We start from the raw sequence: 25,975 nt of genomic DNA, 5'->3' as shown, positions 1-25,975 counted from the left end.
CCTAGATTTTAACTACACTTAAAATTCAGACTGAGGAAGTTGATTTGCTGATTAGAGCATAAACTAGTATTTATATATACACCAGAGTGACATTTTCCCCCACATTTTATGAGGTACCAAATTTAGTGTTAGCACCTGTACGTTTGCGTCGTTGCTATCCCATTTGCGTCCTGTAGGAGTCGGCAGCGAGGCGCGTCTCAAACGACTGCTGTCCGTCAAACTCATGAAGAAGAAAACGTCCAAAGACTGGTAGTGATGGGAAACTCGAATCATTTTAGTGACTCGAGATAGTATCTCACTCACTAAAGTGAATCATACTCGATTCACTCATGTCACCCGTCACCGAGCGCATGTACACACGTTGCGAATCGGGTACATAATTCCCATGTGTGCATGTACAAGAAATCTGCTTGAATCCGGTTACCTGACTTCCTTTTTAACTGAGCTAGCGTTAACAGGGATGAGTAAGTGAACGAGTTGGATGAAGTCAAATAATCGCAAAATTTGAACGACTCGTTTAATACTCATACTCACCCCTCTACTGTCTGGGTCCCTTGGATGCCGATGCTAGTAACAGCGCTAACAGCGTGTGACTCGATCCAGCAAAGCTATCCCTATATCGCCGTTTCCGGCGGCATGGAGTGGCCACTGAGCTAGGAGAGCCGAGCCATGGCTAAAATCGAGTGGGAAAAAGATTATCCTTTAATTCCGTCAGGAACTGGTAAGTGTTTTCTCATCTATCCTTCTTCCCCACTCCGCAAGAAACACTTAAGTGAATTGGTGAGGCTATCTAGTTAGCTCGCTAGCTTGCGATACTAACGGCGACCATCTCTTATGTCCCTGCAGAGCTCCCGTAGCCTGACCAATGTGATGTAAACAAAGAATAATGTCAGTGTAAAAGTGGCTATTTGGTTGTAATTTCATGTCTAAAACAGTGCTTTTCAACCTTTTTTGAGCCACGGTTTGTTTTTTACATTGGAAAAATCTTGTGGCACACCACTAACTTCCTCACGTGCAACACTAAATCTATCGGAGGAACGACCATCAGCTACATGTTGCTACACGGACCAATATTACGTTGCTCTGCCAGTCTTCACACCATTGACACTCGACAATGACATAATTGTAGAAAATGATTAATAAATGTTAATAAAAAACTGATAGTGGATAATTCATCACGGCACACTAGGCACAGTGGTTGAAAATCACTGGTCTAAAGGGCTCTAATAATGCTTAAATCCGTCTTTAAACCCATAAACAGGTGGGATTTGTAAGTTGAGACCAGGGTGGCAAAACTGGGGATGTAAAGCATTCATTCACTCATTCATTTTCTACCGCTTATCCTCACAAGAGTCACAGGGGGTGCTGGAGCCTATCCCAGCTGTCTTCGGGCGACACCTTTTGACCTGTACCTTTTCTGCAGGACCAGGCGGGGCGATGAGGGGTCACGGACGAGCTTCAAGACAGAGAAAGAAGAAGAAACACGGCAGCGTGGTCCAATCAGGTGTGAAACAAGACACGTGTCGCTGATTCCCTGCCATCTTGTTACCTGGCTTTGTTGTGCGTGTCCATCCAGTCTCTCTGAGCCACCAGCGTTGGTGTGTGAGGCTGCTGAGGTTTCTTCACCAGCGAGGATTCACGGCAACGCCGCTGCGCCCGGCCATCTTCTCTGGTACTCGCACATGTACTGTACGTTTGATTCAGTCGTTGACACGTGATGTCACCGGTGTCTCCAGACACGGGCCGAGGTCTGCAGGCTGTCGGGAACGTAAAGGTAACGATGAAGCTGCGTCACCTTGATTGGATGTCGCGGTAATGGAGGTGTCTTCTCTTCGTCCTGCCAGCCGGGTCAGCTGCTGATTTCTCTGCCACAGTCTTGTCTCCTCACAACCTCCACCGTGATGGACAGCTACCTGGGCCAGTACATCAAGAGGTAGACGGCACGTACTACGCTGTCAATCAGAGACCCAATGCTTTCTTTTTTTGGCCTGTCACTCCAGCATACCCCGCCCCTCGCCGATGTTGGCGCTCTGTGTCTTTCTGGTGTGTGAGCGCCACAGGGGAGAGGATTCCATTTGGTTCCCCTACATGGACGTCCTACCTGATGCTTACACATGTCCCGCCTATTTCTCCGATGGTGTTATGGCGCTTCTGCCGGCCGGCGTGCGGCGGCGTGCTCTCGAGCAGAGGGAGGTGGTGCGAGAAATTCACTCCTCCAATCAGGACTTTTTTCAGTGAGTGTGGCCGGGTGTTTTCGGGGGGGGGGGGGGCTGAAGGAGATTTCCACTGAAGTTTGTAATGTTCTTCAGGACCCTGCAGCCACTCCTCAGCCAGCCTGTGGAGGACGTGTTGACGTACGAAGCGCTCAGGTACACGCCTTCATCTTTTTGTTTGATTTGGCTGCAATAAAAATCTGAACGTGTGCATGTGTCCCCAGGTGGGCGTGGTGCAGCGTCAACACCCGCTCCGTCTTCATGCCTCAACCACCAAATGAGTTTTTGCACGGACAAGACGTTTACGCCTTAGCTCCCTTCTTGGATTTCCTCAACCACCGGCCCGACGTGCAGGTAAGCAACCAACCAAAGCGGCGCACAGCGTTCAAACGCCTCGTCAAAAGCCTCTCCTCACGTCGCAGGTCAAAGCAGGTTTCAACCCCGCCACCAAATGCTATGAAATCAGGAGCGTTGGTGGGACACAACGCTTCCAGCAAGCTTTCATCAACTACGGTTCCCACGACAACCAGCGCCTGTTACTCGAGTACGGCTTTGTCGCCCCGGGCAACCCGCACAGCGTGGTCTACGTGGACACAGGTTGCCACAGTCCAACATTCGTACAAACACACACTTCATATCCTACTGTGGATGTAGAACGTTTGGAAAACGTTAAATAAAAAACCTTCATTGTGCAGCAAACCTCTGTGAGGTTCTGAGAGGTGACAGAAGTCTGGAGCAGAAGATGAAGTTCCTCAGAGAGAATGACTTCATTAAGTGAGTCGTGCATTGAGGTTTTGTTGACGTACGGATTCAAATTGTGTTCTCCTCCCCCCAGTAATCTGACCGTGTCCAGTGAAGGTCCCAGCTGGAGGCTGATGATGACGCTCAGATTGATGTCACTGCCACAAACACAATAGTATGACAGCAGCAGCTCACATACATCTGCTTGGAGGGTCACTGACATGATTCGTCCACTTTGCTTAATTATATTCTACATTCTTAGTTTTTTGAAAGCGAACAGTACATTTGCAAAAATGACATTTGTAGGTCATGGCGCCATGAAACACTTGTCGCCGCTAAGTGTCTTTTCCGGAAGTGACTTCAGCGGATTAACGCCTCTCAGCTGAAACCGAGTAAACAATCTTGATTCGGTATATTTTTCATCAAAATATTAGCCATAGCAAAATGTTGTGTTGCTGCTGGATGTTTTTCTTTTGCAAAAGACGAACGTGTAGGACGACAATGAATGAGAGACAGATGGTCGCCCACCTCCAGTTCTGTTCTCTGCACTGAGCATTTCACCTTTACAAGAAACATTTGGCTTGAAAGTATGGTAAAAATACATTTTGTAAAAGGATGCTATTTTACTGATGAAAAACGATGTCAAAGTTGCCACTGACCAGAGCAAGTCATGGTCTTGTTTACATTGTGTCTTCTAAACACAATTCCACCATAGCGACAAGGCTGCAAAACATCAGACATGTAATGTAAACATCTTTTCACAGCGATATGTTGACAGTGGGTGTCGGAATACGGTAAATCAGGCTATAAAGACCTCATTAAGAAGCTGTTTTATAACAACAATGGAAGGGTAAACAACTCCATTTTCACTTGCCATGCTGTGTTTTGAAGGCAACTTAGCTACATCTACATGTCTCAAAGTGTATGTTCTGCGAGTTCTCTATTTCAGCTCCGAATGTTTCTCCCTTGTTTTCTCCTCAGAGATGATTGACACATGGCACAAAATCTGGCTATCATCACTGTAAACATCCTCAAACGTTCATCCATATGGGTCTCGTACACTGTTTGTGGAGCTGAGAGGTGTTACATCCGGAAATGAGACTGAACAGCAACAGCTAGCTCATCATGGCTAGCGCCAAGAACTATAAAAATCATTTTGCTAATTTACCGTTGGCTTTCCAAAATGTAACAATGTAGACCTTCATTCCAAACAACATAGTACTAGCAAAGATAACACATTGAAGCAACGTGGATAAGTCTTGTCGGGGACCCTGGAATGGAAAAGTGCACTTATTTGGAATTGTGTCCATCATCCACAATCCTTATATGAAATGTGAAATATGAACACACATGCCTTTTCCGCCGACTGTAAACGGTTCCCCTAGACGGAACCTCTAGGTGTCACTACGCCAAAAAAATACTTCTCCTACAATATCAATGTCGTAACAATGTTTCACAGAAGGATTATGGATAATGGCAAAGTTCCCCAAAAGTGTAATTTTCCTTTGCGCTCAAACAAATGAGCTCTGAATTTTGTGTTTTCTGGCAGTCACCAGTGGAGGGCAGTTTTGCGCGGCCAGGAGATTGGCGAGGAGGCCGAGCGGTGGAGCCTCCGTATGGCAGTGATGCTGTGTGAACGACTCCTGCTTGACACACTCAGAGCTCTGCATCAGGTGTGTGACCACACACACACACTGAAGACCAGAATGGATGGACGGACTGAAAAGACATCAGCAAAACATTCATAGAATGTATGAATGTTTTGCTACCGCTTTTCCTCACGAGGGTTGCGGGGGTGCTGGAGCCTATCCCAGCTGTCTTCAGGCGAGAGGCGAGGTACACCCTGGACTGGTCGCCAGCCAATCACAGGGCACATATAGACAAACAACCATCATTCATACATTATAGCCATATTATGTATCTTAGTTATTGTACCAGCCACCAGTACCAGCCTTGACTTTTGTTTTTCAGAGAGACTGTGCACTGAACAAATATTAGCACTCCATAAAATCATCGAATTTAACCCTTCGGCCCCCTGTCGACACGTGTGGCATAAGCACTGAAGGTTTTCTTTCCAAGCAGTTTCTCCAGCAGGTGATTTCATTGACGAGCTACTTCCCTCATATCAAAGGAAGGTTAATCATTAAAATCACCTGCTTTAGTGACCGGCTGAGTTTGACACCCCTGGTTTATGCATTTGGGACAAATATAAAGTAGAGTAGGCTATCTGTGCAGCGTGGGAGAAAGTGCCGTTGGAAACTGTATGTTGATTCATTCATTTTCTACCGCTTTTCCTCACGAAGGTCGCGGGGGTTGCTGGAGCCTATCCCAGCTGTCTTGGGGCACGAGGCGGGGTACACCCTGGACTGGTGGCCAGCCAATCACAGGGCACATATAGACAAACAACCATTCACACTCACATTCATACGTATGGACAATTTGGAGTGGCCAATTAACCTAGCATGTTTTTGGAATGTGGGAGGAAACCGGAGTACCCGGAGAAAAACATGCAAACTCCACACAGAGATGGCCGAGGGTGGAATTGAACCCTGGTCTCATAGCTGTGAGGTCTACGCGCTAACCACTCGACTGCCGTGCAGCCCTGTATGTTGACTCGTATTTCCAAAATTGATATCCATTGTCTACATCAACAAATGTAACCATAGAATTGTGTCAAATCGTTCATTTATTGTATTGTACCACTAAGACGTTTATACCCCTAACACACACACACACGCTGGTCATTGCTTATTCTTTCAGATCTCCAGGCTTCTCCAGCAAGGGGAGGAACCGAAAGAGCATCTGCAGGTTGTGGAGTCACTGCGGCTGGAGGAGAAATGCATCCTGGGAAGCTGCCTGGAGTCGCTACGACAATCGCTTGGAGAGGCAAGTGTGTCGCCAAGCCAAGCGATAGGAAGTATGCAAGCTGATGTTTGACTGCAAGCATTCGGAACGACCGCCAGAGAGACCGACCTTGACTCTGACATTGACAAAGATGACTTTAATCACAATGGCACCAAACACAGTTTTTATCCGTCTTTTAAACTGTCACTGTGTTGTTGTAACTCTCAACTTGGAAGTGTACCAACAAGATGCCTCTCCTAAACCTACCTGGAATATCTTCGCCTCAAATTGTGTTCTGATAAGAATGGAAAGGAAGTCCATCAACGCCACACACCTTACCAGTCGGCTGTTTATAGTTGCACAACAGTCTTTTTTATGTGCTGAAGCTGCACACTCTCCATGGCAACTGTGGCTTCCTGGAGAGACGCCGCCGCCTCGGGCTGGGGTCTGCAGAGACAGCGGATTTCCATACCGTCAATGAACAGCTTTTCTCCAAGATGCGGCTATGTCATACGCTCAAGAAAAAGGTAAAAGCAACCCTTTTTATCCCCACAAAAAGACCTATTTCTCTTAAATATTGTTGAGCAGTCCATCAAATTCTGTGTTAGTGAGATAATGCAGCCACCTCACAAGATGGAATTCCACAGGTGTGTCTTATGCTGGCCACAACAAAAGGCCACTCACATAAACAAAAGTGTTGTGTGCACTCTTGTACAGGATTTGATCTATTATTAAAATAATCAGAATCATGCTCATTTACCTGAGCACTCCAGATGACATCTTGTCCATGATGTCCTTCAATATATCTGCCAGCAGGTGGTTAAGGACTCCATCACTGTTGCTAAAAATACATACGCTCTAACAAAATGTGAAGATATGTTGAAAATTTGCAAGAATGTACATTTTGCACTGTTGGAACTTGAAAAACATTTTAAGTAAGCAATTTATTACCAAGAAGCATTAAAGTGAACTAGGCTGTTCATCAGCTGATTAAAGGTTTAACCTTGGCCCAAATGATTTAGTGTCAGGTATTCACACTGTCATGATCTCTGGATGGGAAAGACCAAAAAGTTCATCTCGATCCAACAGAGAACACTTGGGGATGGATTGACAAAAATGGCAGATCAGTTCCAGACAGGGGTGGCACGGCGGTCGTGTGGTTAGCGCGCAGACCTCATAGCTAGGAGACTAGGGTTCAATTCTACCCTCTGCCTTCTCTGTGTGGAGTTTGCATGTTCTCCCTGTGCATGCGTGGGTTTTCTCCGGGTACTCCGGTTTCCTCCCACATTCCAAAATGTTGCTACATGCGACTCCAAATTGTCCAAAGGTATGAATGTGAGTGTGAATGGTTGTTTGTCTATATGTGCCCTGTGATTGGCTGGCGACCAGTCCAGGGTGTATCCTGCCTCTCGCCCGAAGACAGCTGGGATAGGCTCTAGCACCCTCCGCGACCCTCGTGAGGAAAAGCGGTAGAAAATGAATGAATGAGTTCCAGACAGTGGATGCCCTCCGTGAAGCCATCTTCACCCCCTGGAGCAACATTCCCAACACTGGCATCAAGCATGCCCAAAGCAATTTTTGGGTGGGTGGATGGGGGGGCCTTAAACATTTGATCAGCTGATGAACAGCCTATTTTTAAAGCTTGTTTGCAATAAATTGCTGACTCGGTTTCTAAAACCTCACTCCATTTCTTGTGTTTGCATTTTGAAGCTCTACTTAGCTTAACTTCCTAAAGATCCAACAGTGTAAAATTGACGTTCTTGCAATTGTCCAACTGTTTACCCGTTGGACAATTGTGGTAGTAGTAGTAGTAGTTGTAGTAGTTGAGTGTAGTAATGAATGCAGGTGCGGCTGTTGTGTGGTTTCATGGTTGCAAGCCATAATTGCAACACTATTAGCCAAAGATACGTAGATATCGTCCCTGCTGGGCCGCCGCCACGGACCAGGCTTCAGGGTTGAGGAAAGACACGCAGGCGGACTTCAAGAAGATCAGTCTGCAGTCAGGGGGGTCCAACTGTGAAACATAAGGACACAAACATGAGCATGTGATTCCTTCCTTCACTTCTGCAGTTATTTTGAAGACTCACTTGCAGATCTTGGTGGGCTGTCACCCAGTGCCCCCCCACTGCTAAAACACTGATGATGTCATGCTTGTGTGGGAGGAGCATCAGTTCCTCTGGCTCCTCCTTTTCCTGCAAAAGTACTAAGACAAGACTAAATGTCAGCGCTTTATTTAAGGTGGTCTTTCATCCGTGTTTCTACCTCCAGAGTCCACGACTATGTCCACTCCCAGGCCCCCGGTTTCCTCCAGGACGACAGGAAGGAGGTCTGATGGGTTTTTGTAGACGGGAATCACCCTGGCTACCGTGGGAGAGCAGAAACACTATTCATGTGGAATTCCAGTGAGAATGGAATATAAGACGGGATGAGAAGGGAGGATGCAAGCAGGGAATAATCAGACGGAAAAGGTCTCACCGACAAGAGGCTCTTGAACACCTGAGGAAGAATGAGAAAGGCAGGAATGGAAGAAATTGATTTGTTTACTTCCAGGCCGACACGTGAAAGGCATAGTTGGGATGATCTGAACTGTGACTTAATAATTTTCCCAGAATGACAACTTCATTTCTTTTCATTATATGACTCTACAATAATGTATGTTTCCTTGAATATTTACACTTTATGTTACTAATATGAGGGTATTTTTGCTCATTACCAGCTTATTCTCATAAACCATTTTCTCATTAGAATACAACTTTTTTCAGTCATAGTTTGACTTGATTCTTGAAAATCACAGCTTTTTACCCCCATTTCTGGTCGTTTTTTTCAACTATTTCTTTGTGTAAAACTTCTCATAATTCCAATTTTATTCCCATTATATTTAGACTTTAACCCCATAGTAGTAATACTTTCTCATCAACCTAACCCCCCCTCCCCCAAAATCACCTTTTTCATAATGTTTTTGTATGATTTCTTGAATATTTACATTGTATGCTACTGAAATGACATTATATTCACTATAAACACTTCCACACAGGACGAGAATAGGTTTTTTTCCCACTCTATCATGAGGGACATGCCATGGCTGACTTCATGCAGTGTTAAAATAATTTTTCAATACTGACACCTAGTGGCCAGAATACTACATATCGCTTGTATTTCCATATGTTTTGACTAATAATAGACCTTAGCCTGCCTCCATTTTTTAATGTATTCATTTCTGAAAAACTGATTTAGCAAGGGAAGCACACAACACAACGCCTAGTCAAAACATCTTCCTGCTGGAAGATGCTGAATGATGAGAAAACGCCCTCTGCTGGATTCGTACAGTATGTGCAGCACTCATTCAAGTCAGCGTTTAAATAAATAAATCATTTACAATAGTGAATAGAATAGTGGATCGGTATAATCAAACTGACAATGCTATTTAGTATTAGTATCTACTCCAAACGTGCACGTTACATACCTACACTGGGCCTCAGCTGCTCCAAGAAGGTGTGCTGCTGCTCTGAGTGTGACGTGGTCAGAACCTTCACGCCGTGATAACACGCCAGCTGGATGCACATCAAGCCAAAAGACTAAGGGAATGGACAGAGGGTCTCTGTGAAAGTCTGTTTGTGACATGTGCGTTATTGTTGTGACACACAGGATGCACGTACGCTGGCGCCGTCCATCACCAGGAGCGTGTGCCCGGCCGCCATGCGAGCGTGAGTGTGAAGGGCGCTGTACGCACGGAGACCATCCTGCAGCGCTCCGGCAGCATTTACGTAGCTGAGCTTGTTTGGCTTCTCAACTGAGGATCACATTCACAGGTTTGTTCGTTTGTAACGTTCTCTTGTTCTGCATTCCTCGTGACATGAACCGTTTCACGACATCTACTGCTTAGTAGTAGTAGTAACTATTAGTAGTAACTATTGAAATTTCACTCCAAAGCCCAGCATCCCTCACGTTTTGTGAGTAGTGTATGAAGGAAAATTGTTTCTTACCTAGATACTGTTCATCCACGTCGATGACATCACACAGGCCAGAGCAGGTGGAGTCCAGAGGAAGAATACCTGGTGTGCAAGGGGAAGAGACCATCAGATAACCACAGTCGATGGTACAGGGCATGGTGCATCATGGGTAAGAGTCCCCTACCGACAACCTCATCGTCTGGCTGGAAGAAGGAAACTTTGGAACCCACTGCAGAGACAAACAGCCAGCAAGTTAGAGGAAAATTTTACTTTTTTTATTTCTAATTTTGCCCGTCATCCTTGTAGGCCTGTCACAAGAACACATTACGCTGGACAATACGTGTCATTCTAATTATTGCCCATAAACAATATTATTATCAACATTAATTTGAGACCCTTATCGCATAAATGTAATCATAATGTATGAAATAGTAAGGCAAATACACTGTACCACAAGCGTTAAACTTTAATTTTGAGTATTTAACATTGTGACTGGAATGTTAAGAGCTTTTAAATAAAATCAATTAAACAAACAACGTAATACATAAAAAAAAAGAAAAAAAAAAACAATTAAAATAAAATTGACTCTCAGTGTCTTTTGGCAATACTTGCACTTAAATAAAAATAAAACATAAAAATAACAAAAACAATACAAAAATAGACCCCTGTGTTAGGGAGAAAAGGAATTCCAATTGAAACAACCACAACTGGCCACCAGCCGGCTGGTAGCTAGCCAGTAGCTAGCCGGTAGAAACCCAGTAGCAAGCCAGTAGCTAGTCAGTAGCTCGCTAGCCAGTAGCTCGCTAGCCAGTAGCTAGCCAGTAGCTAGCCAGTAGCTTGCTAACCAGTAGCTAGCCGGTAGAAACCCAGAAGCAAGCCAGTAGCTCGCTAGCCAGTAGCTCGCTAGCCAGTAGCTCGCTAGCCAGTAGCTCGCTAGCCAGTAGCTCGCTAGTAGCTAGCCAGTAGCTAGCCAGTAGCTAGCCACACATTCGCTAACAATGCCTAAGGCCACTAGCCAAAGGTAATGCTACATATTGGAGCTGCCGCCACTGCTGCTGTATTTTTGTTTTGGATTTTGGAAAAGTTAACACAAAGTGTAGCGTTCCTTTCTATGTTGCTGTGTGACATCCATGCAGCCACGAAGGAAGTTCTGCTAATAATTAAACTGACAAAATATGGTAAGTATTACATGTTATCATGAATGTATGTAGTAACAGTACATACATTTAATAGCAGGCTTTCTTGGTGGAATAGGTGTGTCCCATTACGTGGCTGAATTAGCTGCCGCTTTTAGCTGTTTTTATAGCTTTAGAACACACAGAAAGACATGTGTTCATGTCTCACATAAGGATGGCGGATGATGGGCAAAATTCCATAAGTGCACTTTTCCTTTAAGAGAACAGCATCAATGTCAACAGTGATGTTGAGCTGTTGATGAGCTTCCAACCTTCTCGTACGACGCCGGCCACCTCCCTGCCCACGGGTATCAAATCCCTTTGCATGCCCACATCTTGGAGAAACTGCAGCAAGCAACACAAGCAAGGACTTCAACCTGATGCACCGCTTGCACGACAACTTCTAACACATAGTGACACAGCAGAAGCGACGTTGGGAATATTTACATGAAATGACATGATTCCTGTTACCTTGAGGTCCAGAGGGCTGAGTCCACACGCCTTCACTTGAACTCTGACCTCATGGCTGCCTAAGACCTCAGGAAGAGTCTGGGGGGTGGTACATCACATAAAGACATTGCGTTAATGCGTTAATTATTACACCGATAAATAACATAACATACCATCATTGGATTATGACCAAGATTTACTTCGTCAGTACCTTTTTTTGTAATATCGTCAGACAGACGTGTCGTCAGTTTTAGCTTTTAAATGAGATTTATTAATTAATGTCTTGTATTTACATCCATGAGCTAATTCAAAGACAAGCTTGACAAACATGACTCACCGTCTCCTGAATGACGAATTTCAGCTCGCCCCCATTGGTTCGGCAAAATAAGCCTTTCATGCTATTTCACTTTAAATGCCTGTTTACTGAAACTGTAAAATGTAATTATTTGTGTACAGTTTATAACAGAAATGTGGTTAGAAACTGATAGTTGAATATTTATCTCTCATTGCTCTGTTTGGTTTACTTCCTGTATCATGTGACTGCTTCTTCTTTTTCGCTCAACGCAATGGCTGCAGCGCCATCTGTCCACAAATATTGTCATTACAATAATTCGCTCATGCCATAAACATTAACTTTAAACATGTAAATACTATCCACATTAGTAATGCAGTTTTACTGGTATATTAATAAGATGTTAGCATATACATATGCCTTTCATTGCAATCATAGATGTTGCATATATGTTATTTTTTTTCTACCTTTTATGTATTGGGTGCAGATTTTTATTCACAACAAGGTGGCCTTAGGATGTTCTAACAGCCTTAAAGTAGGCATGCCAATATCATATCTCTACATCTGATTAATTGGTGTCTTTTATGACCGTCTTGTAATAGAATTATGCTCTGTTAAATAAAGTAAAAAGTGTCCCTTTTATGTTAATAAGTAGTAAGTGTGTGGGCCGTAATCCCCAAAGGTCTCATAAAGCCTTCATGTAAATCCATCGCGAGATCACGTCATTGCCCTTTTGATTAACGTCAGGTCTCGCGATACTTTGTGGACGTTACCCCATTTTCCAACTGTCCGTTCAATCAGTCGGGATTTTGGTGCCGCTGGAGCGTCTCAGGGAAGCTTCTTTGGAATTAAAACTATACGAACAGGGGCCGCGTACGCCATTAAGTATCGACGGAGACGCAGCGGAACCTACTTTATGCAGTCTTTGACAATGAGGACGTTACTATGAGGTGAGTTTGTGTGAGGATGCTAAAGAGGAATGTCCCTGAGCGGGGCTGACGTTAGCCTCCGCTTTAGCATCGATAGCTAGCTGTGTTTATGTGTTCATTAGATCCTCTGAGCTGTCATTCTGAGGTTTGTTGTGATCAAAGTGCTTCGTCTGCATTCCACCAGGCGTGTGAATCTGTTCAGTGCAATAAGATGACAAGGAATGATTCGCCACAGCTAGGCATTCCCAGCCAAGTGTTAGCCGCTATGCTAACGTTCAATCACTGCATCTGCACTGCGTGGCGTTCACGTTCCGTGAGCACTTGTCTTTTTTTATGTCGACATCCTTGGTTGATCGAACACGCGGGAATCAGTCAGGAAGATGAATACTTTGATTTTTATTAACTTAGTGCTCATTCCACACTAGCAGAATGCTAGCTGGTCAAAGCTGCCCAACCCTGTCAAGTGTTTCCTATAAAAGGCAAGACAGACATCTTGTTAGTGAAAATACAGCAGGAAATGAAGATTAAACATGCATGTGATGTCAACTTCACACGTCTGCATTAAGGGTTTTGCAAAGCTTTTGCCCGTGCTGAGTGGTTCCTATGGTAACGATCGTCCGCCCAAGGTTTGGAGGATTGCGCAACCATGAAACTCAATCTAGGCATTTCGATGCTTGTCTGGTGATGGCATATATAGGCCTTTCGATGGGGTTATGGCTGGATGAGATGGGGTCACCTCTGTGACCTCTTTACTTTACAGCAGTGTGATAAGACTGGTGTGTGTGTGTGGGGGGGGGGGGGTGTAGGGGGCATGTCAGCAGAGTGTGTCATGGTGAAGTGTGTGCCAAGCAGGGTGTGTAAAGAGATAATATGCTCATGTGGGGGTGGGGGTGGCTGCTGTACTTATTGGAACAAATATGTTTATCACATCCACCAAATACACCCCCCTTGTGCAAGTTTTAGCACTGTAATGCAGATTTCCAAGAATGACCTCCTGCTGTCGGGACAACACTTTCTGTTTCCTTTAGGTGTATCATGAGAAACCAACTTGACAAATTGACTTGCATGCCTGTTTGTTTTCCTCTTCTTTCTCTACCAAAGAAGCAAAATGACTTCTTTTTTATTTATTGTGTGAGTCATTAAAGAATTTATCATCGTCCCCAGCTGAGTGCCCACAAGACGAGAAATCGTGTCCCGTTTTAATCTCCCAAGATCTTGAGACACCCTTATAGATCCGTGTGAATTGATGTGTTTGATGTTTATGATGCAGTTTTTAGATGCATAAACATTGGACCATGAGAGGGGTCATGGGGCATAAGTGTGGGGGGGGGGGAGAAAGTTTAAACCTTAATCTGTATCAGGGTGAATCTATGAGTGTGTGTGTGTGTGCGTGGGCTTAAACAGGCATCTGCCACAAGCCCGATAGCAGTCCATCATTCCAGTTCCATTCCAGTGCTCTAATTATGACGACTAATCCCATCAAAACAAATCCACCCTGGGAGTCGACACACAATAGAAATAGGGCTCACACCAAGAACTAAGCCTTAGTTTTGTATGAATCATTAAATCTGACACAAGTTTCAGAGAAGTGACGCCGGAGATTGTGTACTCAACAGAATACAGTGGAACCCGTTGAAGTCAAGAAAAAAATGGGTCGGTTTATGTCAGCATGTCGTCCCTGTGACAGGTCAGCGTTTGAATTTTGCAGCCCCATTGACGAGTCGTGCTGTTTTGTCAGGAGGCAGATTAGTTTTACCCTACGGATGATGTGTTGTTGCAACAGTAATCGTGCTCACACATTTCTAGCAACGAGTCTTATTTGTGTCTTAAATGGCATATTTGGTAATGGTAATAGTTTTATTTCATTTGAACATGCATCAGATTACAATTGAATGCATCACATAATCAGTTCACAGTTCCACATGTCCAAAAGGAGTAGGAAGAAGCAAAGCTTATGAAATCCTACCCCTTTATGTTTTTATTATGTTTACTGTATTGGGTAATACAAATGTAAAGGTGACTATAGGGGTGTTATTTAATGTCTAGAAGTCGCTACCAATGTAAATAACGGCAGAAATATTCAACTTATGAAAAAGGAACCCTACTTCACTGAAATTCACTTATCACTTGATAAATGAGGGATGGTTGTATTGCAGCATCAAAAACCACAAAACAACTGGATAATTATATCGGACAGCTGCTACTCTTGACCAAAAGTTTCTACCAGTCTTTGTGTTTATTATTTTCATGGTAATTAGACTTGGCCATCCACCCGTTTTTGATGCCACTTATCCCCACTAGGGTCGCGGGTGTCTTTGGGCGAGAGGCGGGCCAGCCAATCACAGGGCACATATAGACAAACAACCATTGCCACCCACATTCATACCTATGGACGATTTGGAGTGGCCAATGAAGCTTAATTTTTTTCATGCTAACCACTCAACCACCGTGTGGCCCCTAGCCGTGTCACGATAATAGATGTATAAATTTAACCACCTCACGTGCATCACTGGTCTTTACACCACTGACACTCGACAATGACATAATTGTAGTAAATGATTAATACATTTTAATGTAAGAAAAACCTCTATTGGTTAATTCTTCAAGGCACACCTGAAATTAGGTGGTTGAAAATCACTGATCTAGAAAGCTTCGGAGTCCACAATTCTATAGAGAAAGTGAAAATTATCCAATACCTATCCAATAATTGATAATTAATAGCACAATTACGTCTACTTGATGCTGCTGTTTTGAATATTCATTGTAGAGCACAAGAGCAGAGAACCACTCTTTCGCAACTGTAAACGTGTGTGTGTGTCCTCCTGACCCACTTAGGCTGGTTACTTTGTCCTCCAGTGCTGACGATAAAGGGCCTGACGCGGTGTCACCAAGCTCCGTATGCCAGGGAGACTTTTCTCCTGAAGATAGACGTTGCCTGAGGTGGGAAGCTGTTTCTACAAAGTGTCTTATCACTGAGTTTTGCGTGGAGAGTGTTTTAAACGCTCATGCTGAGTTTTAGTCGGTTTAGTGGCTTGCTTGGGGGCTGGGTGGGCGCTGCCAGGTCTGAATGTGATGAACATACCGACTGGTGCTGAGTTATGCCACACTTCCATCACACTTCCATGCAAGCTGTATGGTAGCAGGAGGGCCGCTATGTGAGACACACCAGCAACTTTACATTGAAAGAAGTCAATGTGAGTGTACACAACTATTGCATAAGAAGTGTTTTTACTTGATATAATTATACACCTATTTAAATAAGTTTACATCATTTTAATAACTCATTAATTTGTCTGTTATTTTTTTTATGAATTAGATTTTTAAAAACTACACTCTTAACTGCCACTTGTTTATTCTATTGAAATAATGTGAAATAATTCATTCATTCATTTTCTACCGCTTTTCCTCAAGAGGGTCGCAGGGGTGCTGGAGCCTATCCCAGCTGTCTTCGGGCAAGAGGCAGGGTACACCCTGGACTGGTCGCCAGCCAATCACAGGGCACATACGTATAGACAAACAACCATTCACACTATAAATAATGAAGAATCTAAATGTTAAACTAAGCTAGTTGTTTCAATGAATGGAGTAATGGGTTAGGTCATAGATGGGCCAAATGAATATGAAGCAAACGCGGGGTCCGCCAAAAAGTCAAAGCTGATATGAGTCAATGATATCAAGATCATAGGTCTGCTTTTATGGATCACTCAGGAAATTCACAAATCAGAGGATATTTACATATTTGAAACTAAAAACCATGAAATTATGACCAAAATCGTTGTTGATTGTCAACATGACCCCTCCCCCCACCACCACCACTAACTTAAAGGTACCAAAGACCACCCAGAAGTGCATACAGTTCTACACAAGTTCCCAAGCCTTACTTAAGCCTTAACCGTTTAAAGCCAATGTGAACGTTACACTGTCACTATTAATGTTAGCGAGCTAATGCTAACAGAACCAACAGGAGAAGCCCAACCCCAGAAGTAAATAGCAACTAAATGCACCCCAATGGAATCATCTCCTGGTCAAACTCCGCTATTACTGAAACCCAGTTGATGTGAAAGGTTGTGTGTTTACAAAGCAAAATACGGATGCTAACTAACTAAGTTGACCCTCCTCTGTTGCTGGGAGGGGCAGGCAGACCCGCCCCCGACTGCTGAACACCAGTCATCATTCCATTGGCTGATCCGGGCATGCACTGCGGTCTCACCAAGAAACGCAGCTTTCTGATAGGATGTTTTCATCGTTCCCCAATACTAATATTTATAAAATATTTGTTCCAATTCATTATTCCTAAAAAAGTCATTATTCCTGCTGTTCCGAATATTGTATTAGGGTTTGGCCACACCCCTGATACTTACACTTCCTACTTAATAGAGTTGTTTTTTTGCACTTTTTTTACTCGAACTGCATGCCTATCCTGGCCAATAAAAGTGGTTGGTCTTGGTCTTGTCAGACCAAAACTGAGCTGTGTCAAAAACTCTTTTTTTCCCTTTAAATGTTTCCAGGTGTTGTTTGTGAAGAAGACTGAGTGAACCATGGCGCAGTTCCCCACCACATTCACGGGTCAGTAAACTCTGTCATCCTGCACCCTTTATGGTCACTCCAAAGGAATCCCCTCAACGGGAAGTGAAACTCATGACTAAACACACTCTCCTCATGCCTTCCCTTTTACTTCTCCTTCCTATTCTTTTGTCATCGTACCCGTTAGGTCCAGACATGTTCCTGATCTCGGTGGATGAGCGAGCCAAACATGACCAGCAGTTTCACAGCCTCTCCCCCACAGCGGGGGGTTACATCACGGGTAAAAGATGGCGTGTGTTTAGTTGTTTATTCAAAAGTGGTGTCACTGTCCTCCGGTCGTACTGTGAACTCACTTCCCTGTGTCTGTCCACCTTATCAGGTGATCAGGCCAAGAACTTCTTCCTCCAGTCTGGACTGCCGCCGCCCATCCTGGCCCAAATCTGGTGAGTCAGCTGTTTTATGACCGCCATGTTTGCAGTAGCAGCCATGCACATACACTCCTGATCAAAACAATTTTGTACATTTTGCACCATCGCAATCTGTTGTAAGGAGTTTCTAGGTAGAGCGTCAAAATGCAAAAAGAAGAAATGGGAGTGAGGGAAAAAAATTTTTAAGTAAGCAATTTATTACCAAGAAGCGTTAAAGTGAAATGGGCTGTTCATCAGCTGATCAAAGGTTTAACAGCACAGCATTTAAAAGACAAAACCTTGGCCCAAATGTGGATTGGATGATTTAGTGTATTCACACTGTCATGATTTCTGGATGGCAAAGGCCAAAAAGCTTTCTCTCTTTAAAGGCGGTGGGATGGTTGAGCTGCATAAGCAAGGCCTCTTGCAGCACGCCATTGCTGCTGAGGTTGGACGCAGTAAAACAGTCATTGGAACTTCTTCAAACATCCTGAGGCTCATGGAACAAAAACGTCAAGTGGTAGACCCAAAGACATCCAAAACGATCCCATTGGCTGTCCGTCAAGACACGGAACCATCCTCGGCCCAAATGAAGGTTGTTACTGGTGCCCAGTGCAGTCCAATAACCATCAGACACCACTCGTCTCCTTCAACGCCACACAATTGGACATTTGGAATTTGGAGGAGAGGACCAAACATGGGACAGGTCGTGTGGGGGCGTCAACTGGCAGCCGGCTATGTGGAGATGTTGCAGGGGGCGTCCCTCATGACTGAAGGCCCTGGTCTGTGTGGGAATGACTGGCTTTTTCACCAGGACAACCTGCACTTCCCAAAGGACTTCTTCCAGAGGAATAAGCCGACTCTTTTGGACCATCCTGGGTCTTCCCCTCATCTAGATCCAATGGAGAACATTTGTGGGTGGATTGACAAAAATGTCCATCAGTTCCAGACAGTGGATGCCCTCCGTGAAGCCATCTTCACCCCCTGGAGCAACATTCCCACTAGCTTCCTGGAAACACTGGCATCAAGCATGCCCAAAGCCATTTTTATCTGATGAACAAGAATGGCACAGCTACTCTTTACACACTCCTTTTTACAATATTTTATTTCTATTTTGGGGTGGGTGGGGGTTATTGGGGTATGGTCTTCAACCTTTGATCGGCTGATGAACAGCCTGTTTCACTTTAATACTTGTTTGCAATTCGATTTAGTTCCACTCCCATTTCCCCTTGGTGCATTATAAAGCTTTACTTTGAACCTCTTTGATGATTATTTAATGATTATTGGATCCCACCTGAAGAGAAATTTATTTTTTAAATTCCTGTTTTTATAAATGTGTTGCACATGGACATATTTTTGTCATGTTTTGATTTTAAACCGCTCCTTCCTGTCACATGATGATTGTCTCGGTGCGTTTCAGGGCTCTGGCTGATATGAACAGTGACGGTCGCATGGACATCCACGAATTCTCCATTGCCATGAAACTCATCAAGCTTAAACTCCAGGGTCACCCGCTGCCCCCCACGCTACCCCCTAGTATGAAACAGCCCCCACTACCTTTACCCCCACAGAGTGGATTTGGTAAGGTTGTGTGGGTATGGATCATAGTGCATAGATCTGCTTCTGTGTGTCCACTCTTGTCGCTTTGTTTCTCTCCAGGCATGCCACCCATGGCACCCATTGCCCCTCCTATTCCCGGTGTGCCCCCGCTCCCTCCTCTACCTGTCGGGGTTTCTCCACCTCTGGTCTCGGCAGCGCCACCGCCCCTCCCTCAGCCCATGGCCAACGGTGCCCCTCCCACAAGCATGATGCCACCTATGTCGGGTTTCTCCCACCCAGGTGAGACAGGCGTGATCACAGTAATACACATTGTAAACGCACCACTTCTTTATTTATGCTAGCACACCACTTATGAATGAAAGATGGCATGATGGCTACAATGTGTTGTTTTACACCCTCAGCTTCCTCTGTCAACAAGGCCCCCTTTAACCGTTCCAGCACCAAGTTGCAGAAGGGGCCGTCGTTTGATGCTGCTGGGTAGGTACCTGCAGACGTCACATTGTCCATAAAAGTCGCCATTGAAGGTGCATTTGATCAGATGTGTATTTTTTTCTGGGTTTCTTGTTGTAGCGGTCCGCCTCCTTCATCACAACCCGACTGGGCCGTTCCTCAGTCGTCAAGGCTCAAGTACAGGCAGCTCTTTAACTCCCATGACAAGATGATGAGCGGTCACCTTACAGGTATACTCGCCCACAGCTCCATGTTGTTGTATGGGACAAAAGAAAAATCCTGTGTTTCCACCTGGTGGGACGTGGGGGGCATCAACATAAACACACACATGCACATGCAGCATAGCCTACCCCAAAGCTCCTCTGCTATTATATTTGGGGTGCACCCATGCACGTGCGAGTTAAACCTACACACGGATGTGTAGCCGATGATAGCAGCATAGCTGATTTTATTGCAATAATTCTTCTACAGTTACAGTTGTATGCAAAAGATTGGGCCCCCCGATGATTTCCAGCATTTTCATGAATATATCAATGGATGTGTTAAATTTCTACTACATTAGGGACTGTATGGGCTCACTGCGTTCACGCCCTTGTTCTATGGAAGAAACACACCAAGGTACTGAAACCAATGCACAGAGTGAGCTCTCTTTTTGGAGGCGAGAAAAAATTGATAAAAATCATCCATTCATTTTTCCTTTATTGTGTTAATTAATTCAGTCATTTATTGTCATCGCAGGTCCAATACCACCAGACTTGTTTCCTTGTCTCATTTTGGGACACCCCTAACCGATTACCTTTTGTGTTTCAGGTCCTCAGGCGCGCACCATCCTCATGCAGTCCAGTCTTCCTCAAGGCCAGCTAGCCTCAATATGGTCGCTACTTTGAATGTCTGCTATTTCAGCTGCACGGCAAACTTAATAATGTATTCCTACTCCGTGTGTCCAACAGGAGTCTGTCAGACATCGACCAGGATGGGAAGTTGACTGCAGAGGAGTTTATCTTGGCTATGCACCTCATTGACATGGCCATGTCTGGCCTGCCCCTCCCCCCGGTGCTACCATCAGATTACCTACCACCTACATTCAGGTGTGTACTGTTTGGAAAGATCACATTCCGTCTCCTATCATCATCATCATCATGTGACCTCAGACCTTACACATGTAAACATAGACGTGTCATGTAACAACACTAAGCTTGATTTGGATTGCGTTGTCCAGGCGTGTGCGAAGCGACAGCGTTCAGCTGGACCAGAAGATCGTCCCGGAGGAGGCAGAGGAAGAGGCGGAGAGTAGCCAGGAAAAGAAGCTCCCAGGTGCGGGGCATCGTAGTCCTCCCATGTTTGTCCCGGTTCATTTGTTCCAGACCCGACTGTGATAAGGGAATTTTGACCAAAAGGAAGTGTACTTATTAATCCAATAATTTTCTGCAGCCAGGTTTTTTACAGTCACGTTTACAGTCCTATTACCCAATATAGTCGACATCCATCCCTTATCCCGATTAGGATCTTGGGCTAAACTGGAGCTTGTCCCAGCTGACTTTGTGTGGAAGAGATAAGAGATAGATAACCATTCACACTGATGTGCTTCCTGTAGGAACAGGAAGTACTGAATTGGAGTAGTAACGTCAACGCTAAAATCACGTTTTCAAGTTTTATGCATCGTTTGTATTTTGACCTAACAAATCTGAAGTAAGTTTGAACTCAAGTCTCTCTTCATAGCCAACAAGCGACACATTTGTACACATTTTTACTTTAAATTTGGTGGGTGTGCTCACAAGTGGGGAACTTAATTTGTTTGCTAAACTCAACTATTAATGCACTGTATCCTCTGCAATAATAATGTTTGTATATGCTTGCTTTTGCCTCCCAAAAGTGACATTTGAGGATAAGAAGCGGGAGAATTTTGAGCGAGGGAACCTGGAGTTGGAGAAGCGACGTCAGGCTCTCCAGGAGCAGCAGAGGAAAGAACAGGAGAGGCTGGCTGCCCTGGAGAGGGAAGAACAGGAGAGAAAGGTCAGTCACGCTTTATTTACTCACTCAATTCCAGCCATTTTTCAGAAGGCAACGATTTAGACTGATTTATTAAGACACATGAAATATAATGTTCAATGGCTGTATGAACATGGAACCTACCAAAAGAAATATTAGTCTTTTCTACCTTTTTTCATTCTTTAGTGACGAGCAGTAGAACATAGGTAAGTTTCAAGTCAAGTCAAGTCAAGTTTATTTATATAGCCCTTAATCACAAAAGAGCCTCAAAGGGCTTAACAAGCAGGCAACAGAAGAAGACAGACAATAGACGACAAACGACATCCCCTGATCTGAACCCCCATCAGGGCAAGGAAAAACTCAAAACCCATTAGGGAAAAAGAAACCTTGAGAAGGGACCGCAGATGGGGGAATCCCCCTTCTAGGATGACCAGGCTGCAATGGATGTGGAGAGGTTAACATGTGACAGTTAAATATAAACATAGAGTATAATAGTCCAGGTCCAAGATGTGATGCCATTAGGACAGTTGGGCAGCCACGGGTCTTGAGATGATCACTATCCCTCTGCTGCAGCGCCTCCAAGGTAGGCCACGACCGATGTCCAGTTTCGTCAAGGCAAACTTCCAAAACAGCCTCTCCTGGACCCCCCCCCCTCAGCCGGGGGGGGCGGTATGGGAGAGAGAAGGAGCGGCAGTCAAAACAGGCAGGGAATATTTTTAACTAAACGCTAAAGTATAGAAATGAGTCTTAAGTCGGGACTTGAACATTTCTACTGAGGTAGCAGCTCTAATATTAACAGGTAGATCATTCCACAACGTTGGGGCCCGAATGGAAAAGGCTCTAGAGCCCGCATACTTCTTTCTGGCTCTCGGGATAGTCAAAAGACCGGCGTGTTGTGAGCGTAGGTTTCTAGACGGAGCATAGGGTACAATTAGGTCCACCAGATAACAAGGTGCCAACCCGTGTAATATTTTGTAAACCAGAAGCAGTACCTTAAAGTCACATCTTAAATGAACTGGGAGCCAGTGCAGGTTGGCTAGTATTGGTGAAATATGGTCACACTTACGTGTCCTTGTAAGAAGTCGCGCTGCAGCATTTTGTACTAACTGCAAGCTTTTGAGACTCGCCATTGGAAGACCAGAAAGCAGTACATTACAGTAGTCAAGGCGAGACGTGACAAATGCATGGACTAGGGTCTCTGCATCAGAGGTGGATAGAATAGGTCGTATCTTCGCAATATTGCGAAGATGAAAAAATGCTATTTTAGTAACATTCTTAATGTGTTTATGAAAGGATAGAGTCGGGTCCAATATCACACCCAGATTTTTCACAGAGTCACTTTGGGAAATTATGCTATTATCAAAACTCAGAGTGGTGTCCTTAAACAGGCGGCTCTGTTTAGCAGGGCCGATGATCACCATCTCAGTTTTATCAGAGTTCAGGAGTAAAAAGTTACAGGACATCCAATGTTTAATATCAATGAGGCAAGCCTCCAAATTAGAGCAGTCCCGCGGGTCAGTTAACTTTAGTGGGACATACAGTGAAGAAAATAAGTATTTGAACACCCTGCTATTTTGCTATTTCTCCCACTTAGAAATCATGGAGGGGTCTGAAATTTTCATCGTAGGTGCATGTCCACTGTGAGAGAGATAAACTAAAAAGAAAAATCCAGAAATCACAATGCATGATTTTTTAACAATTTATTTGTGTGATACAGCTGCAAATAAGTATTTGAACACCTGTGTATCATCTAGAATTCTGACCCTGAAAGACCTGTTAGTCTGCCCATTAGAAGTCCACCTGCACTCCATGTATCATCCTGAATCAGATGCACCTGTTTGAGGTCGTTAGCTGCATAAAGACACCTGTCCACCCCATACAATCAGTAAGACTTTAACTTGTAACATGGCGAAGACCAAAGAGCTGTCCAAAGACACCAGAGACAAAATTGTACACCTCCACAAGGCTGGAAAGGGCTACGGAGCAATTACCAAGCAGCTTGGTGAAAAAAGGTCCACTGTTGGAGCTATCATTAGAAAATGGAAGAAGCTAAACATGACGGTCAATCTCAATCGGAGTGGAGCCCCATGCAAGATATCACCTCGTGGGGTCTCAATGATTCTAAGAAAGGTGAGGAATCAGCCCAGAACTACACGACAGGACTTGGTCAATGACCTGAAAAGAGCTGGGACCACCGTTTCCAAGGTTACTGTAGGTAATACACTAAGACGTCATGATGTGAAATCATGCATGGCACGAAAGGTTCCCCTGCTTAAACCAGCACATGTCAAGGCCCGTCTTAAGTTTGCATATGACCATTTGGATGATACAGAGGAGTCATGGGAGAAAGTTTTATGGTCAGATGAGACCAAAATAGAACTTTTTGGTCATAATTCCAATAAGCGTGTTTGGAGGAAGAAGAATGAAGAGTACAATCCGAAGAACACCATCCCTACTGTGAAGCATGGGGGTGGTAGCATCATGCTTTGGGGGTGTTTTTCTGCACATGGGACAGGACGAGTGCACTGCATTAAAGAGAGGATGACTGGGGCCGTGTATTGTGAGATTTTGGGGAACAACCTCCTTCCCTCTGTCAGAGCATTGAAGATGGGTCGTGGCTGGGTCTTCCAACACGACAACGACCCGAAGCACACAGCCAGGAAAACCAAGGAGTGGCTCCGTAAGAAGCATATCAAGGTTCTAGCATGGCCCAGCCAGTCTCCAGACCTGAACCCAATCGAAAATCTTTGGAGGGAGCTCAAACTCCGTGTTTCTCAGCGACAGCCCAGAAACCTGACTGATCTAGAGAAGATCTGTGTGGAGGAGTGGGCCAAGATCCCTCCTGCAGTGTGTGCAAACCTGGTGAAAAACTACAGGAAACGTTTGACCTCTGTAATAGCAAACAAAGGCTACTGTACCAAATATTAACATTCATTTTCTCAGGTGTTCAAATACTTATTTGCAGCTGTATCACACAAATAAATTGTTAAAAAATCATGCATTGTGATTTCTGGATTTTTCTTTTTAGTTTATCTCTCTCACAGTGGACATGCACCTACGATGAAAATTTCAGACCCCTCCATGATTTCTAAGTGGGAGAAATAGCAAAATAGCAGGGTGTTCAAATACTTATTTTCTTCACTGTATAGCTGAGTGTCATCAGCATAAGAGTGAAAGCTAATCTTATGTTTGCGAATGATGTCGCCAAGCGGCAACATGTAAATGTTAAACAAAAGAGGGCCGAGCACTGAACCTTGTGGAACTCCACAAGTGACACCACAGAACTCTGAAGTCATATCATCACAAACGACACGATGCGTCCGATCCTTAAGGTAGGATCTAAACCAAGAGAGTACCGGACCAGTAACACCAATATATGTTTGAAGGCGTTCCAGTAGGATAGAGTGATTGACAGTGTCGAAAGCAGCACTGAGATCAAGTAATAACAATATTGTAGATGTGTCACAGTCCATAGAAAGAAGAAGATCATTCGTCACTTTTGCAAGGGCTGATTCAGTGGAATGGTTTCTCCTGAAACCAGACTGAAAAGGTTCAAAAAGATCACCCAAAGCCATGTGGTCATTGAGCTGTTGTGCTACAATTCTTTCAAGGATCTTGGACAGAAATGGGAGGTTAGACACCGGCCTATAGTGGGAAATACTCCCGGGGTCGAGGGTTGGTTTCTTCAGCAGGGGTCGAATCACTGCAGTCTTGAAAGCTGCAGGCACAGTGCCAGATGAGAGTGATAGATTAAATATATTTAAGAGTGAGGGGGCTAGAATTGGGAACAGTTCTTTAACAAGTTTCCCAGGAAGCGGGTCAAGCAGACATGTTGTCTGCTTTGCTGTACTGACAAGTTTTGTAAGCTCGTCCAGAGATACTTCCTCAAAGTAGGAGAAACTAGTGGGACAGAGGCTGGAAGTAGTCCCAGCAGCGATCATGGCGGTTGACATGTTAAGCCCGTCTGGCGGTAGGGAGTACTTTATTTCCTTCCTGATGAGCTCAACTTTATTTGCGAAGAATCGCAAGAACTCATCGGCTGAGAAGGGGGAACTACTAGGAGAGGTCCTCTTCTGGGTTAGCAGTGCCACTGTGTCGAATAAGTATTTAGGGTTATTTTTATGGAGGTCAATTAGTCTAGAGAAATAGTTGTTTTTTGCCGCAACAAGAGCCTGTTTATATTTAGTCAGACTATCCCCCCATGCCTGTCGGAAGACCTCAAGTTTAGTTGCACGCCATCTGCGCTCCAATCTCCGACAAAATTGTTTCAGCCTTCGAGTTTCAGCTGTAAACCAAGGAGTAAGTCTTTTGACATGACACTTAAATCTCAAAGGTGCAACAGTATCAAGAGCTTTACATAACACCTTGTTGAAATCATTTGTAAGGTTGTCTATAGGACCCTTATAGGAAGGGAAAGAGGATACCACTGAGGGCAGTAACTCAGCAAGTGC

At 44.4% G+C, this 25,975-nt stretch overlaps 3 protein-coding genes across 12 annotated transcripts in view; 2 read left to right on the top strand and 1 right to left on the bottom strand.

The window, feature by feature from the left end:
• The first annotated feature begins 234 nt into the window (after nt 1-234).
• setd4 (SET domain containing 4) lies at nt 235-12,321 on the top strand. Its single transcript, XM_058064632.1, has 15 exons — nt 235-721; nt 1,424-1,504; nt 1,577-1,672; nt 1,737-1,774; nt 1,845-1,933; nt 2,001-2,234; nt 2,310-2,369; nt 2,438-2,567; nt 2,636-2,810; nt 2,909-2,987; nt 3,049-3,129; nt 4,504-4,627; nt 5,715-6,325; nt 9,444-9,607; nt 9,786-12,321. The coding sequence occupies exons 1-13, from the start codon at nt 670-672 to the stop codon at nt 5,889-5,891; spliced, it is 1,416 nt and encodes a 471-aa protein (XP_057920615.1). The 5' UTR covers nt 235-669; the 3' UTR covers nt 5,892-6,325; nt 9,444-9,607; nt 9,786-12,321.
• Nucleotides 4,857-11,931, bottom strand: cryzl1 (crystallin, zeta (quinone reductase)-like 1). 2 transcript variants are annotated; one of them, XM_058064633.1, is made up of 13 exons: nt 11,711-11,931; nt 11,395-11,472; nt 11,196-11,268; nt 9,933-9,977; nt 9,782-9,850; nt 9,455-9,588; nt 9,262-9,373; nt 8,274-8,294; nt 8,061-8,159; nt 7,886-8,001; nt 7,707-7,812; nt 6,559-6,604; nt 4,857-6,245 (listed from the first exon to the last, which is right to left on the bottom strand). In XM_058064633.1, exons 1-13 carry the CDS (start codon nt 11,768-11,770, stop codon nt 6,149-6,151), a joined length of 1,056 nt encoding a protein of 351 aa, XP_057920616.1. In that variant the 5' UTR covers nt 11,771-11,931; the 3' UTR covers nt 4,857-6,148. The 2 variants fall into 2 exon arrangements, with proteins under 2 accessions (XP_057920616.1, XP_057920618.1); XM_058064635.1 differs by lacking the exon at nt 8,274-8,294.
• Nucleotides 12,322-12,431: 110 nt separating the features above from the next.
• Nucleotides 12,432-25,975, top strand: part of itsn1 (intersectin 1 (SH3 domain protein)) — a 45,155-nt gene continuing 31,611 nt past the window's right edge. For 5 of the 9 annotated variants that reach the window (XM_058064621.1, XM_058064620.1, XM_058064622.1 and 2 more), the window contains exons 1-12: nt 12,433-12,615; nt 17,103-17,160; nt 17,306-17,398; nt 17,498-17,561; nt 18,946-19,106; nt 19,185-19,364; nt 19,487-19,562; nt 19,656-19,765; nt 20,346-20,409; nt 20,486-20,623; nt 20,755-20,849; nt 21,409-21,548. In XM_058064621.1, coding sequence (XP_057920604.1) covers nt 17,133-17,160; nt 17,306-17,398; nt 17,498-17,561; nt 18,946-19,106; nt 19,185-19,364; nt 19,487-19,562; nt 19,656-19,765; nt 20,346-20,409; nt 20,486-20,623; nt 20,755-20,849; nt 21,409-21,548 — 1,149 coding nt within the window. In that variant the 5' untranslated portion in view covers nt 12,433-12,615; nt 17,103-17,132. Of the gene's footprint in view, nt 12,616-15,429; nt 15,535-17,102; nt 17,161-17,305; nt 17,399-17,497; nt 17,562-18,945; nt 19,107-19,184; nt 19,365-19,486; nt 19,563-19,655; nt 19,766-20,345; nt 20,410-20,485; nt 20,624-20,754; nt 20,850-21,408; nt 21,549-25,975 lie in introns of all 9 variants that reach the window. The other 4 variants (XM_058064618.1, XM_058064617.1, XM_058064619.1 and 1 more) reach the window with 4 other exon arrangements.

Source organism: Doryrhamphus excisus, chromosome 2, assembly GCF_030265055.1.
Source record: "Doryrhamphus excisus isolate RoL2022-K1 chromosome 2, RoL_Dexc_1.0, whole genome shotgun sequence".
Lineage (NCBI taxonomy): Eukaryota > Metazoa > Chordata > Actinopteri > Syngnathiformes > Syngnathidae > Doryrhamphus > Doryrhamphus excisus.
This window is presented reverse-complemented; position numbering and strand designations above follow the sequence as displayed.